We start from the raw sequence: 16,629 nt of genomic DNA, 5'->3' as shown, positions 1-16,629 counted from the left end.
ATCCCACCATGGAGTTGATTGCCAGTCTCATCATGGGGAATAACTACCACCAGCTGCCCAGCCACTCAACCAGGCCCAGCCAAGTTGACACACAAATATAACTACCACAGACCACATTGAACTGCAGAATACGTCTGTTTCCATTCTCTAGCAATGCCACCTGTTAGTTACTTATTAAGTACTTTTTGAGTTTATTCTATTTGCAACACTTGTAGAAAACATCTTGAAAAGGTTAATTGTATGGGCGTCAGAGTCAGACCAACTCAGAGTTGAATCCTAGCTCTGCCATTTACTAACTGGATGATCTTAAACAAAGACAATCTTTTGGTCCTCAATTTCCTCACCTGTAAAATGAGGATAATAATAGCACTTAATGTGTTAGGTCTATTGCGAGACTGACAGAAACAAGACACATAAAGTGCTTAGAACTGTGTTTGGTACATATGTTGTTGTTGTTAGGTGCCATTGAGTTAGTTCTGTATCATAGAGCCCCTGTGTGCAACAGAACAAAACACTGCCTGGTCTGCACCACCCTCACATGTTTGAGCCCATTGTTGTAGCCACTGTGTTAATCTATCTCCTTAAGGGTCTTCCTCTTTTTCTCTGACCTTCTACCAAACATGATGTTCTCCAGAGATTTTTCCCTCCTAACCACATGCATACCAGAAAGAACCAACTCCCTGCCATTGAGTCAATTCTAACTCATACCCCGATTCCCATGGGGTTTCTAAGGCTGTAAATTTTTATGGAAGCTGACTGCCCCATCCTTCTTCCATGGAGCAGCTGGTGGGTTCAAACCACCAACATTTTGGTTATCAGCCAAATGCTTTAATGGTATACCACCAGAGCTCCTTTAATCACATGCATGGAGGTTAGAAATTAACATATATATATTTTTTTTTGGCAAGGGAGGGACACAATTCAATCTTTAACCCCCTACATTCCAGAAAATAGATTTCACAGACATCCAGAGGTGACCTGACTCAGGAAGACTGACTACACCAAACTCATAGTAAAGTGCTGTGTATATTCACATGTTCATCCTTCCCAATTCATGAATTTATAGTGAGTAATTGACTGAAATATTATGTTCACCAGTATTTCATGAAGATAAGGACTGAGGGTCTTTAAAGTGTGATGCACAGTCATTTGTTTGGTTATTAACAAGTATTTATTGTATATATACCTTTGCCAGTCTTGGTGTCTCAGAATAGGGAATAGCTTTGTAGAAATACACTACTGACATCTCTCAAACAAGTTGTTGCTGACTTCTGGTCAGAACCTGGAAAAACACTTCCAAATTCTTGCTATTTGGGTCTACTTTTCCATACTCCATGTAGACCATCTGCTTTTTATCCACACATTCTTTCTTCTATATTATCCTTACTGAATTAAGTTTTGCTTTCTTTCTCATCCAATTCAAAAGCCTTGCCTACTCATTTCTAACCCTGCAACATACCCTGACTTTTAAAGTGACTTCTGGAGAGAGCTTGTTTTTATCCTTTGCACAGGGCAGCTATTTATCCACTGGTGGCACAGTTGTTAAAGCATTTGGCTGCTAACCAGAAGGCTGGTGGTTCAAACTTAACCAGCTGGCCCATGGGAGAAAGATGAGGCAGTCTGCTTCTGTAATGAGTTACAGCCTTGGAAACCCTACAGGTCTGTCCTACTCTGTCCTATAGGGTCACTAGGAGTCAGAACCAGTTCTATGGAGTGGGTTTGGTTGTGGTTTTTTTTTTTTTTTTCATCCACAGTCAACTCTAGGGTACCTAACTACAACATCACTTAATTTGTTTTATTTACAAGTTCTTGGAGGGGAAAGGCAGGAGAGCGCCCTACTGTGACCTACTGCCCCTCCCCCCCAAAAAAGAAAACCAAACTCATAGTGACCCCTATTGGATTTCCAAGGCGGTATATCTTTACAGAAGTAGATTATCCCATCTTCCTTCTGCAAAACAGCTGGTGGATTTGAACCACAGACCTTCTGGTTAGCAGACACACTGCCCCACCAGAACTCCTTATTGTGACTTACCAGGTACTGCATATGGTAAAATTGAGAACTTTTTGCTCTGGAAGTAACAGCTGCAAGTGGAATTTATGAAGAAAATGTCCTAAGATTAGGAAACTTCATTGTTAAAGTTCAGATGCAAAGCATAATCTAGTCTTTGTCCTATATTTTCAATGATGTTATTACAGTCAATTGTACCAATTCCAAGCTGCCCCAAGAATGGTCCTTTTCTTTCCTTAGGAGACAACAGGTTAACTCCTTTGGCCTATTTCCTGCCTGTAGAATTCCACAAGGCAGACAGCAGTCTTTCCTTTTGTTCTTTCTCTGCCCTCTTCAGTCTAAACTAATGGATTTTCTGCAGGGCTTTGAATTGGGTCATTCCAGTTCAAACCCCTGCTGAGAATTAGCATTTTTAGTAAGTTCTCCGGAAGTGCTTATGGTGCTGGTTAGGAACCAATTCTGAGAACCTCTAGTATAGCAATGGTTTTCAACATTTATTATATGTAAGAATCAATCACCTGGTGATCTTATTAAAATGTGGATTCTGATTCAATATGTCCAGTGGAAGTGCAAATTCTGAGGTTCAAACCACACTAACCAGTTGGAAGCCCTGAATTTCTGCTGGGTATTTGCTTAGATCCATCAGTTACAGGCTTAACCTCTCTAACAAAAACTCTGTAGCCACATCCTTCTTGAGCATTCTAGGAAATCCTAGAATTCTTAGGTTGTACAACAGACTTTTACAAATTAATTTCTGTTTTTATATTGCAGTTGATTTTTTTTTAAATTACAATTTGAGTGAAAGTTTACAGAGCAAATTCATTTTCCATACAACAGTTCATACACATTTTGTTTCATGACATTGCTTATAATCCCCACAATGTAACAGCTGTCTTCCTATTTCCTCCCTGTGGTTACGTTTTCCTGCTCTCTGAGCTATCTCCCTGTGCAAATGCTGCCCTTCTAATCTCCCGTAGTTGATTGTGTACCTGCTTGGTGTAATTGTTCACCTTGAAGGCCTGCCTATTGTTTGGGTGGAATTTAACCCAAGGGAGTGAGTTCAATTCCAGGCCTGAAGAATGACTAGGGGCCATAGTCTTGGGGGTTTTACCAGTCTCTATCAGACCAGTAAGGCTGGTCTTTTTTATGATTATGAGTTTTATTCCACTGTTTTCTCCCACTCTATCCAGGAACTCCAATTTTGATCCCTTTCCTAGTGGTTGACAGTGGTAGCCAGGCACCTTCTAGTTCTTCTGGTCTCAGGGTCCGGTAAGCTGAGGTTCTTATGGTCCACTAGCCCCTTGGACTAACTTCTGTGTGTCTTTGATTTCTTCACTCACCAGCAGCACATTTCTAGCAACATTTCTGTTACTGGCACCATATGTATTCTCTTAAGACAATAGAGACTTTCTCTGTAGCTCTTACTTCCTTGTAAGCCCTCACCAGAATTGCCTTTGACGTCCATAATTCTACCAAAGGTCTCTTCAAGGTAATCCAGGCTTTTACTATTAGGCATCTTAAAACTCTTCCAGCCTCTACCCAATTCCAAAACTGCTTCCACATATTAGGTCTCTACTAGAGCAGCACCCTACTCTTCTGGTACCAAAATCTGTGTTTGTTATCTGGTGCTGCTATTACAGAAATACTACAAGTGGGTGTCTTTAACAGAAATTTATTTTCTTACAGTTTAGGAGGCTAGAAATCCAAATTCAGGATACTAGCTCTAGGGGAAGGCTTTCTCTTTCTGTCAGCTCTGGAGAAAGGACCTTGTCCTTTCAGCTTTAGCTTCCAGGTTCCATGGAGATCTCCATGTGTCTTGGTATCTCTTGGCTGTTTCTCTTCCCTCTGCTCTGCTTTCTTGCTTGTCCTAATTATCTCCTTTTCATTTTGTGAAAGATTAACTCAACCACCCTACATTAATTCTACCTTATTAACATGACAAAGACAACCCATTCCCAAATGGAATTACAATCACAGGCATAGAGGTTAGGATTTACAACAGTTACATTTGGGGGGGGACCCAGTTCAAACCATAAAGCTGCTTTATGACAGGGAGAATGGTGACCAACAGAGGGCATGAGGTCAGGTGTGGGTGTGCAGGTAGAGAGAGGGATACTGATAACAAGGATCTATAAGCTCCACATATGACTCTCCATTGTTTTGCTTCTTGTAGGGAGTCAGTGCTGAAATGGCAAAGAGTAAGTCCATGTTGTCGGGTTTCAACAACTACAATGGTGAGTAAGAAATTCACTGGCCTAGAAATAAAGTCTCACATCAAGAGTCTACTCTTGGTCATCTGAACTAATGGAGAGGAGAGGAAAAGAAGAATAAATAAGCCAAATGTATATAATTGTGTGCCTGTTCAGATACCAGCCTGCTCCATACCTGACTGTGACTGTTCTTTCTCAGTCCAGTTTCATGATATGAGTAGAAAGGCTAAGTTGCAGTAGGTAATCCACAGACCATGTACTTCACTGACAAATAAGATTAAGAGATGCCTGTAAGTTTCTTCCAAGAAAAAGTTTGGCTCTTTCCGCTATGAACATATAAATTGGGTTACTTATTAATAATTACAGAAAACACATTTCACATAAATGGGTTAACCTAATCTTCCCAAACCTGACTTATTGGAATCATGAAGGAAACTTTAAAAACAAAACAAACAAATATATATATAGCCCCAAACTCTAGAAATTCTGATTCAGGAACTCTGGGCATAGGCCAAGCATGTACTGGATATGTTTGTATGCTCTCAGGCAGTTTTCCTGTTTTGTCAGGTTTGAGAATTACTGGTTTAAGTCCATCCTGGCTGTTGGAGGCTGGCAAAGGATTAACTTTGCCTCGTAACTCCCTTTCTTTAGTGAAGTTTGAATGTATTGAGATGAAATTGCTTCATGACCTCTAGGATATGAACTTCTGAAATAGTCTTTTAATTTACAATATTCCATGCCTGTTAAGAACACTAAGCATTTAAATGGCAATAGAAATTGTCAGGACATTTCCCATTAGGGTCAAAATGATTTGCATCTGCTTTTTAATGGAAGCATTCATCCATGGATGTTCAGGTGTCAAGCAGCGCTGGAAGTGAAGAAGGGGGAGCTTTAAGAGTTCTAGTCGGTAATTGTGCCTCTTTTGAGGCACAGTAAAATGATCGTAAAAGACTACTGGAAGATCATTGAAGACTTTCTTTGCAAAAGTTTTCTGGAAATTGCAAAGTATTAAGCAAATGCTAGGGGATAATAATAAATGAGAAAATGAACAAACTCCCCAAGTGTCCCAGAGGAGAGGGGATTCCTCTTGACTGGAAAGATTCAACAATGGTTTCATGGATGAGATGGTTCTACACTTGACAGTGGCAAGATTTTCAATGACCAGAGTTAGTGGGATTGGGTACCCAAGATGAAGAAAGCTCACAGGAACAAACCAGTGCCGTGTGTATTTTGGGGACCATAAAGAATGGTCCAGGCTAGCTACATAAATGGAGTTTCAGGTGAGGCTGAGAGGAAAGGAGCATATAGATGTCTGTATTTCATTAATCTAAATAATGTGGGCACGTGCACCATTTACTTCACGAACTCTTAAGGATATCTCAGGGAATGATAGCACAGATAACCATGGGCATTAACAATGATCATCTCAGATTATCAAGGGACAGAAACTGCAGGAAAGTGTGATTCCATTAGAGATATTGAATGTTATCGTGTGTCATCAAGTTGATTACAAGATTACAACTCACAGTGACTCTATGTGACAAACTGGAACTGCCGCATAGGGTTTTCTAGGCTGTAATCTTTACAGGAGCACATCACCAGGTCTTCTCCCCTGTGAGCTGCTAGGTGCTAACTAGGTGCTAACTGCTAAATAGTTGAGAACTTAACCATTGTGCAACCAGGGCTCCTTTGCATTTAACTTATAGTGCCGTAGTGCCTGAGGCATTTGACTGCTAACCAGAAGGCTGGTGGTTCAAACCCACCAGCCACTCCTCAGAAGGAAGATTAGGTGATGTACTTTCATAGAGATACTGCCTCGGAAACCCAAGGAGGGGTCACTGTGAGTGGGATCTGACTCAATGGCAGTGAGTTGGTTTTTGTTTTTAATAGTTAAAATCAAATATATTTTGGTGTTAGAAGGGCACACTTTAGTGACTGAACAATAGTTGTCTAGAACAGTTCACCTATCTTGCTAATTATGGATAAATGAAGTATTACCATTTATTATTTCTATTTTTTCCTAAAAAGTAGCATAAGCTCCTAAACAGAACAAAATATTCCTTCAATTTAAGAACACTTGTCCACTGGCCATTGTCCCCTTCTTACTTCTACATCTGTCCTGCTACTTTTTTCATAGCTCCTGGTATGCTTGGACCAACTGACATCAAGTCATTTCTGACTTGTGGTGAGCACATGTGTATCAGAATAGAACTGTGCTTCACAGGGTTTTCAATGGCTCATTTTTTGGAAGTAGATCACCAGGCCTTTCTTCCAAGGTACTTCTGGGTAAACTCGAACCTCCAGCTTTTAGGTTAGCAGTCATACACATTAACTGTTTGCACCACCCAGGGACTCCATGGCCACCACTTACTAGCCCAACGATCATAGGCAAGTTATTTAATAACTCTGAGTCAGTTTCCTCATGTGTAAGATGGGGCTATTAATAGTACCTGTCTTATAGGCTGGAAGGATTGAATAAAATATACATGTAAAGCACATGGAACAATGTCTGCATGATAGTAAGTGCTCAGCTTACTTTTTCCCCTCAAGATATACTTCTGAGATTCATCTGTATAACTAAAATTCATTACTTTTCATTGCTATAATAATATTCCACTGTTGAAAGACATTTTGGGTGGTTTCCAATTTTTTGCTGTTACAAATAAGAATGTGAACTTCTGTATACACATCTCCTGATAAACAAGTGTGACTGTTTCTTTAATGTATATAATTTTAAGAGTGATTATTCCAATTTTATATCCATAATGAGTTCCAGTTGCTCTACATCCTCCCCAACACTTGATATAGTGAGATTCTGGATTTTTGCCAATCTGGTGGGTGATTTTTAATTGCCATGATTATCAGTGAAGATAAATATTTTTTTTTCATTTATATGGGCTATTTGTGTGCCCTTTTCTGTAAATTTTTTTTGCCCATCTAGCTACTGGCTTTTTACCTTTTTCCTAATAATTTGAGGGAATTTTCTATATATTTTAGACATTGCCTTATTTATGAATTCTCCTCTCAGTTGGTCCATTGTGCCTCCCCCCACCAATTTGGGTTCAGAGCCACCCCAGTCCATCATAAATTATTCTTCTTTTAATGGAGGGGGTACATGTAAGTGGGTTGGAATCAGGTCCCATTTTCTTTTCTTCTGGGATATATCATGTGCAGTAACAGTAGCAGCCCAGCCTCAAATGCTCATTGTGGGGGTGTGGAAACAGCCAGATGTCCAGAATGCCCTGTCCCACACAGATGAGATGTGAGAAAGAATCTCAGGTGGTGGAATTATGAGTATTTCTTCTTCACATTATACTTTGATAATTTTCCAATTTTTCAGCAATAAATTGTGTTATTCCATAATCAAAAAAAAAGTATGTTTTTTAAAGAATTTTCACTCTTTAAACACTATGGCTTCCAGAGATATTTGGTTTTAACCCAGACAGTAGCAAGAGGTTAAGGGAAGTCCTATTCATTAGGGAATAATAGTTGATTAACATCCAGGATGAGGTCACAGTTGAACTCATCTGTGAACTGACAAATGCAACATAGCAGAGGTAAGACATGATAAAGTCAACCCCTTACAAGTTAAACACGGTGTTTCCACAGAGAGTAAATTATACATTTAGATTTCCTTTGTACCTAACGTAGATCTCAGAGATAGGCCCTTAGTTGGGGTATTTTTGTTGACAACTGCAATAGTGGCCTTGGGGTAAACACTAGTCATGGTGTTTTTGTCTCCACTATTATAAAATCTGTCTTCTGTGGTTGCTTATGATACCTGTTCCAGTCTCTAGAGAGGAGAAAAGAGAAAATGGACTCAAAGCTCCTGTCATCAATCTGATGGGATCCGACAAGGAAGACATGTGTGAAGCCAAAGAGTGGATCTACAAGATGCTGACCCTCCAGGGGCACCACACCATTGAGAATAATCACATCCTCTACCTTGGGAAAAAGGAACATGACATTTTGTCTCAGCTTCAGGAAACCTCAAGTGTCTCCATTTCAGAGATTATCGATTCAAGAAAGGCAAAATTAGAGATTAAAGGAGCCCAGGCCGACCTCATTGAGGTGGTTATGAACATTGAACATATGCTGTGTAAAGTTCAGGAGGAAATGGCAAGAAAAAAGGAACAAGAACTTTGGAGCTTGTTAGGTGAGTAACTTTCTGTGAAGTTAGAAAAGTCAGCTCTCCTGTTTCTTCTTTTGGGTGTGGGTGTATGTAGGTAATGACAGAAGGAGAAGAGAGAGAAAAAACCATTGCGGTTCTATGTTAGGTTGTAAATTTTTCTGAATAATTTTTGGCTCTTTTCTACCATCAGGGTTATTTATTAGTAAATAAAAAACACACCACCACTAGATTGGATTTACTTATGATGGTATGGAATTCCTAAGAGGTAATTAAATGGAAAGCCTAGGACAATCTAAGTCTAGTGAAAAATTCCATGGAACTCCATGGAAAACCCAGTGTCTACAAACAAAGGGGCAGGGGAATACATTGCTTATTCCACAGATGTTGTGCTGCTGTTGTTAGGTGCCTTCAAGTCGGCTCTGACTCATAGTGACCCTATGCACAACAGAACAAAACACTGCCCAGTCCTGCACCAGCCCCACAATTCTTGGTATACCTGAGCCTATAGTTGTAGCCATTGTGTCCTCCCAACCTGAAGAGCTCATCTTCTGCCACTATATTGGATAGTGTTTCAGGGCTATTCATAAAGTTTTCCAGTAATATATCAGATAATGTTTTACTGCTGTTCATAAGGTTTTCACTGGCCAATTATTTGAGAAGTAGATGGCCCCTTCCTTCTTTCGAATCTGGAAGCTGAAACCTGTCCAGAGTGGGTGAGCTGCTGGTATTTGAAATACTGATGGCATAACCTCCAGCCTCACAATAACACACAAGCCATTGTAATACAAGAAACTGACAGATGAGTGGTATTCCATAGATGGAACAATTAAATGTAGACACATTCTACCTGATCAGTTTATCTATTGAATTTTGTTGCACTTATTTGTTGATGGCAGCATTAGGAACCCTAAGGTTATTTACTTTTTCTTTTTACTTTTATTGTGGTGAAAACATACACAACAAGACATTCACCAATATAACAATTTCCACATTACAGCTCAGTGACATTGATGACATTTTTCATGTTGTGCCACCATTATTGCTATCTTTTCCAAAATATCCCATTAGCATAAACTCAATGCCCTGCAAACAAAAGCTTTCCCCCTCACTTCTACCTGTGGTAAGCACTAATAATCTTTGGTTTCTCTCTCTCTCTCTCTCTCTCTCTCTCTCTCTCTATATATATATATATTTTTTTTTTTTTTTTTTTTTTCAACCTATCTAGGAACTTTGCCTCCTCTCCTCTTCCCTCTCCTCCCTGGTAACCAACAAAGAAAGTTTCCTTCCATATAAACTTTTCCTTGACTTTTTACAACAGTGGACTAATAAAAATTTGTGCTTCTGTGATTGACTTATTTCACTCAGCATAATGCTCTCCAAGTTCATCCACATTATACAGCGTTTTGGAGATTCTACATTATTATTTAGTGTTGCATAGTATTCCCTTGTATGTATGTACCACAGTTTAGTTATCCATTCTTCCATTGATAGGCACGTAGGTTGTGTCCATCTCTTTGTTATTGTGAATAGTGCTGTGATGAACATGGGTGTGCATTTATCTATTCAAGTCCTGGCTCTCACTTCATTAGGATAGATACCTCATAATGGGATTGCTGAATCAAATGGTATTTCTGTTTCCAACTTTTTAAGGAATTGCCATACCAATTTCCACAGTGGTTGTATCATTTTACAATCCCACCAGCAGTGTATGAGAGTCCCAATCTCTCCACATCCTCGCCAGCATTTGTTATTTTCTGTCTTGTTGAACTTTGCTATTAGTGCTAGGGTGAGATGCTATCTTGTTGTTTTGATTTGCATCTCTCTAATGACAGACCACTCATCTGTCAATTTGTCATACTGTGATGGCTTACGTGTTGCTGTGAGGCTGGAGGCTATGCCACAGGTATTTCAAATACCACCAGGGTCACCCATGGTTGACAGGTTTCAGCGGAACTTCCAGATCACAGAAGGCAGGGCTATCCACTTCTCCAAGAATTGGCCAGTGGAAACCTTATGTCAGAGTGAAACACTGTCTGATATATTACTGGAAAACTTTATGAATAACCATGAAATGTTATTTGATACCGTACCAGAAAATGAGCCCCTCAGGTCAAAACTCCAAAATATGACTGCAGAAGAGTTGCCTCCTGAAAGTAGTTATTGTTGTTGTGTGCCGTGGAGTCAGATCTGACTCATAGCGACCCCTCTTTGGGTTTCTGAGGCAGTATCACTATGGAAGTAGATTGCCCAACCTTCCTTCTGAGGAGTGGCTGGTGAGTTTGAACCGCCAGCCTTCTGGTTACCAGTCAAGTGCCTTAGGCACTATGCTACCTGAAAGTAGAGTTGACCTTATTGACATGAATGGAGTAAAACTTTCAGGACCTCTATTTGCTGATGTGGCATGAGTCAAAATGGGAAAAAATAGCTGCAAACATCCATTAATAATCAAAATGCAGAATGTACAAAATATAAATCTAGGAAAACTGGAAGTTGTCAAAAGTGAAATGGGACACATAAAGATTGATATCCTACGTATTATTGAGCTGAAATGGGCTGGTTTTGGCCATTTTACATCACACAACCATATGGTCTACTATACTAGGAATGACAAAGAAGAATGGTGTGGCATTCATCATCACAATATTTCAAGATCTATCCTGAAGTACAATGCTGTGAGTGATAGGATAATATCCATACACCTACAGGAAAGACCAGTTAATCTACTGTTATTCAAATTTATGCACCAACCACCAAAGCCAAAGATGAGGAAATTGAAGATTTTTACCAACTTCAGCCAGTCTGAAATTGAACAAACATGCAATCAAGTTGTTTTGATTATTACTGATGATTGGAATGCAAAATTTGGAAACAAAGAAGAATTACCAGTAGTTGGAAAATAAGATCTTGATAATAGAAATGATGCCAGTGATTGCATGATAGAATTTTGCAAGACCAATGACATAGTCATTGCAAATACCTTTTTTCAACAACATAAATGGCAGCTGTACAGGTGGACTTCACCAAATGGAATGTACAGGAATCAGATCAATTGCATCTGTGGAAAGAGGTGATGAAGAAGTTCAGTATCTTCAGCCAAAGCAAGGCCAGGAGCTGACTGAAACAGACCATCAACTGCTCATAAGCAAGTTAAAGTTGAAGCTGAAGACAATTAAAACAAGTCCATGAGAGCCAAAATATGACCTTGATTATATCCCTCCTGAATTTAGAGACCATCTAAAGAACAGATTTGATGCATTAAACACCAGTGACTGAAAACCAGATGAATTGTGTGATGACATCAAGAATATCATACATGAGGAAAGCAAAAGGTTATTTAAAAGACAGGAAAGGAAGAACAGACCAAAACGAGTGTCAGAAGAGACTCTGAAACTTGCTCTTGAATGGAGAGTAGCTAAAGCAAATGGAAGAAATGACAAGATAAAAGAGCTGAACAGAAGATTTCAAAGAGCAGCTCAAGAAGACAAATGTCATTTATTAGAATGAAATGGGCAAAGACCTGGAGTTAGAAAATCAAAAGGGAAGAACAAACTCAGTATTTCTCAAGCTGAAAGACCTGAAGAAAAATTTCAAGCCTCAAGTTGCAACATTGAAAGATTCTATGGACAGAATATTGAATGATGCAGGAAATATCAAAAGAAGATGGAAGGAATACAGTCACTGTACCAAAAAGAATTGGTTGCTGTTCATCCATTTTAGGAGGTGGCATATGATCAAGAACCAATGGCATTGAAGGAAGAAGTTGAAGCTGCACCAAAGGAACTGGTGAAAAACAAGGCTCCAGGAATTGACAGACTACTCACTGAGATGTTACAACAAATGGATGCCAAGCTGGAGGCACTTACTCATCTATGCCCCAAAATTTGGAAGACAGCTACCTGGCCAGCTGACTGGAAGAGATCCATATTTATGCCCATTCTAAAGAAAGGTGATCCAACAGAATGTGGAAATTATCAAACAATATCATTAATATCACCAAACCAAAAAAACTCACTGCCATCGAGGCAGTTCCAACTCATTGCAGCCCCTCCTTGGGTTTCTGAGGCTGTATCTCTATGGAAGTAGATTGCCCAGTCTTCCTTCCAAGGAGTGGCTGGTGGATTTGAAATGCCAGCCTTCTGGTTAGCAGTCAAATGCCTTAGGCACTATGCCACCAGAGCTCCTATTAATATCACACGCAGGTAAAACCTTGCTGAAAATGGTTTAAAACCGTTGGAGCAGTATGTTCACAGGGAACTTCCAGAAGTGCAAGCTGGATTCGGAAGAGGACATGGAATGAGGGACATCATTGCTGATGTCAGATGGATCTTGGCTGAAGGCAAAGAATACTAGAAAGATGCTTACTTGACTATGCAAAAGCATTCAACTGTGTGGATCATAACAAATTATGGATAACATTTAAGAATGTTGAGGAGAATGGGAATTCCAGAACACTTAATTGTGCTCATGAGGAACCTGTACATAGACCAGGAAGGTATCATGCAAACAGACCAAGGGGATACTGCATGGCTTAAAATCAGGAAGTGAGTACATCAGGGTTGTATCACCAAACTTATTCAATCTGTATACTGAGCAAATAATCTGAGAAGCTAGACTATATGAAGAACATGGCATCAGGATTGGAGGAGAACTCACTAGCAACCTGCAGTATGTAAATGACACAACCCTGCTTGCTGAAAGTGAGGATGACTTGAAGCACTTGCTGATGACCACAGTCTAAAGTATGGATTACACCTCAACATAAAGAAAATTAAAACCCTCACAACTGGACCAGTAAGCAGCATCATGATAAATGGAGAAAAGATTGACAGTGTCAAAGATTTCATATTACTAGGTTCTGTAATCAACACCAATGGAAGCAGTAGTCAAGAAATCAGATGACATATTGCACTGGGCAAATCTGCTGCAAAAGACCTGTTTAAAGTGCTGAAGAGCAATGATGTCTCTTTGAAGACCAAGATGCACCTAAACCAAGCCATGGTATTTTCAATCACCTCATGTGCATCTGAAAGGAAGATCAAAGAAGAGTTGATGCTTTTGAGTTGCGATGTTGGCAAAGAATACTGAAAGTACCATGGACTACCAGAAGAACAAACAAATCTGTCCTCGAAGTAGTGTGGCCAGAATGCTCCTTGGAAGCCAGAATGGCCGGCCTTTGTCTCACCTACTTTGGTTATGTTGTCAGAAGTACCATTCCCTGGAGAAAAATATCATGCTTGGCAAAGAAGAGGGTCATCGAAAAAGGAGAAGGCCCTCAACAAGATGGATTGACACAGTGGCTGTAACAGTGGGCTCAGGTATGGCAAGGATTGTGAGGCTGGCGCAGGACCAGGCAGTGTTTTGTTCTGTTGTACACAGGGTCACTATGAGTCAGAGCCCACTCAGTGGCACCTAACAACAACAATGGCTAACGTTTGCAAACATTTCCTCATGTGTTTGTTGGCTTCCTGAATATCTTCTTTGGTGAAGTGTCTGTTTATGTCTTCTGTACATTTTTTAATTGGATTGTTTTAATTTTTAATGTTGAAGTATTGGAGTTTTCTATAAATCTTAGAGATAAGTCTTTTGTTAGATATGTCATTGCTGAATATTTTTTCCCAATCTGTAGGTTCTCTTTAGTCTTTTGATGCACATAAGAATATAATGTTTAGGAGGTCCTGATCATCTAGTTTATCGTCTGTTATTTGTGCATCTGGGTTATGCTTGATAGTCTGTTTATGCCATAAATAGTGCCCCTAAGTTTGCCCCTATTTTTTCTTTGATGAACTTTGTAGTTTTAGTTTTCACATTTAAGTCTTTGATCCATTTGGAGTTAGCTTTTGTGTATGGTGAGAAACACAGATCGTTTCATTTTTCTGCGAATGGATATCCAGTTTTGCCAGCACCATTAGTTAAAGAAACTTATCTCTCTCCCCATTCAGTCGTTTTCTGCCCTTTGTCAAAAATCATAGTGGATGGATCTATTTCTGGGTTCTCATTTCTGTTCTATTTGTCTTTGTATCTGTCGTTGTACCAACAGCAGGCTGTTTTGACTACTGTGGCTGTATAGTAGGTTTTGAGATCTGGGAGTTTGAGACCTCCTACTTTGTTCTTCTGTAGTACTTTGCTTATCCAAGTTCTCTATCCTTTCCATATAAAATTAGTGATTGGTTTTTCCACGTCTTTAAAGAATGTTGAGGGATCTGGATTGGGATTGCATTGAATTTATTGATTGCTTTGGGTAGTACTGACATTTTCACAATGTTCAATCCTTCCTATCCAAAAGCATGGTATGTTCTTCCATTTATGTAGATCTCTTATAATTTCTGGAAGTACTGTTTTGTAGTTTTCTTTGTATAGGTCTTTTGTGTTCTTGGTAAGATTTACTCCCAAGTATCTTATCTTTTTGGTAGCTATTGTAAATAGTATTGTTTTCTTTTATTTCCTTTTCAGAAACCTCATTGCTGGTAATAGAGGAATCCAACTCATTTTTTATGTTGATCTTGTATCCTGCCACTATGTTAAATCTCTCAATTAGTTCCAGTAGGTTTTTTTTTGCTGAATCTCTTGGGTTTTCTGTGTATAGGATCATATCATCTGCAAATAGGGATATTTTATTTTTTCTGGTCCAATTTGGATGCCTTTGATTTCTGTTTCTTGCCTTATTGCCCTGCCTAGGACTTCCAATACAATGTTGAAAAGAACTGGAGATAGAGGGCATCCTTGTCTGGTTCCCGTTTGCAAGGGAAATGGTTTCAGTCTCTCTGCATAGAGAATTATGTTGGCTGTTGGTTTTGCATATAGGCCCTTTATTATGTTGAGGAATTTCCCTTCTATTCCTATTTTGTTCTGAGTTTTTATCAGGAATGGGTGTTGGATTTTATCAAACGCCTTTTCTGTATCTATTGATATGATCATGTGATTCTTTTCCTTTATTTTATTTATATGATTCATTATGTTGATTGTTTTTCTAACATTGGACCATCTTTGCATACTTAGTATGAATCCTACTTGGTCATGATAGATTGTTCGAGTCAATTGGCTAGGATTTTGTTGATGAATTTTGCATCTATATTCATGAAGGTTATTTGTCTAGTTTTCCTTTCTAGTGGTTTCTTTGCCTGGTTTTGGTATTAGAGTTATTCTTGCTTCATAAAATGAATTTTGGAGGATTCCATCCTTTTCTATGTTCTGGAATAGTTTGAGGAGGATTGGTGTCAATTCTTCTCTGAATGATTGGTAGAATTCTCCAGTGAAACCATCTGAGCCAGGACTTTTTTCTATTGGTAATTTTTTTATGACCTGTGCAATTTCTTCATTTGTCATGGGTCTGTTCAAATTTTCTACCTCAGTCTGTAGTTTAGGTAAGTAGAGTGTTTCTAGAAATTTTTCCATTTCTTCTAGGTTTTCAAATTTGTTGGAGTATAGTTCTTCATAGTATCCTGATATTTTTATTTCTGTTGGTTCTGTTGTGATGTCACACATTTCATTTCTTATTTGTGTTATGTGCATCTTCTTCTTCTTTTCCTTTGTTAAGTTTGCCAGTGGTTTGTTGATTTTATTAATCTTTTCAAGGAGCCAACTTCTAGTCTTGTTGTTTTTTTCTATTGTCATTCTATTTTGTTTCATTTATTTCTGCTTGAATCTTTATTATTTTTTTCTGGTGACTGCAAGCTTTTTTTGGTGCTCTTTTTCTAATTGCTAGTGATGTTGGGTTAAGGTGTTGATTTTGTCTTTATTCTTTTTTGATGTGTGCATCTATTGCTATAAAGTGCCCTCTGATCACTGTTTTTGCTGTGTCCCAAAGATTTTGGTATGTTGTGTTTTCATTATCATTTGATTCAAGGAATTTTTTTTAACTCATTTTTCATTTCTTCTATTGCCCCATCCTTTTTAAGGAGGGTGTTATTCAGTGCCCATGCATTTGCTCTTTTTCTGTTGGTCTTCCTAGTGTTGATTTCTAATTTTATAGCATTGTCATCTGGGAAGATGCTTTGCAGTATTTCAGTATTTTTAAGTTTATTAAGGTTTTCTTTGTAACCTAATATATGGTCTATCTTGAAGAATGTTCTATGTATGCTGGAAAAGAATGTATATTGTGCTGCCATTGAATGAATTGTTCTGTAGATGTCTGCAAGGTCAAGTTTGTTGATTGTATTGTTTAGTTCTTCTGCATCTTTGTTGAGTTAATTTCTAGTTGTTCTGTATTTTATTGAAAGTGGTATACTAAAGTCTCCTACTATGGAGTCATCTATTTGTCTTTTCAATTCTGTTAAAGTCTG

At 38.8% G+C, this 16,629-nt stretch overlaps 1 protein-coding gene across 1 annotated transcript in view; it reads left to right on the top strand.

Annotated features, from left to right (window-relative positions):
- The window catches only part of PARP9 (poly(ADP-ribose) polymerase family member 9), a 50,017-nt gene that overhangs the window by 7,845 nt on the left and 25,543 nt on the right, over positions 1-16,629 (top strand). Inside the window, exons 4-6 of the mRNA XM_007943926.1 lie at positions 3,445-3,497; positions 4,182-4,239; positions 8,000-8,374. Coding sequence (XP_007942117.1) covers positions 3,445-3,497; positions 4,182-4,239; positions 8,000-8,374 — 486 coding nt within the window. The remainder of the gene's footprint in view (positions 1-3,444; positions 3,498-4,181; positions 4,240-7,999; positions 8,375-16,629) is intronic.

The sequence above is a fragment of the Orycteropus afer genome, unplaced genomic scaffold (assembly GCF_000298275.1).
Source record: "Orycteropus afer afer isolate SDZICR_OR568_19922 unplaced genomic scaffold, OryAfe1.0 scaffold00114, whole genome shotgun sequence".
Lineage (NCBI taxonomy): Eukaryota > Metazoa > Chordata > Mammalia > Tubulidentata > Orycteropodidae > Orycteropus > Orycteropus afer.
Note: the sequence above shows the minus strand (reverse complement) of the source record. Positions and strands in the feature narration are given on the sequence as shown.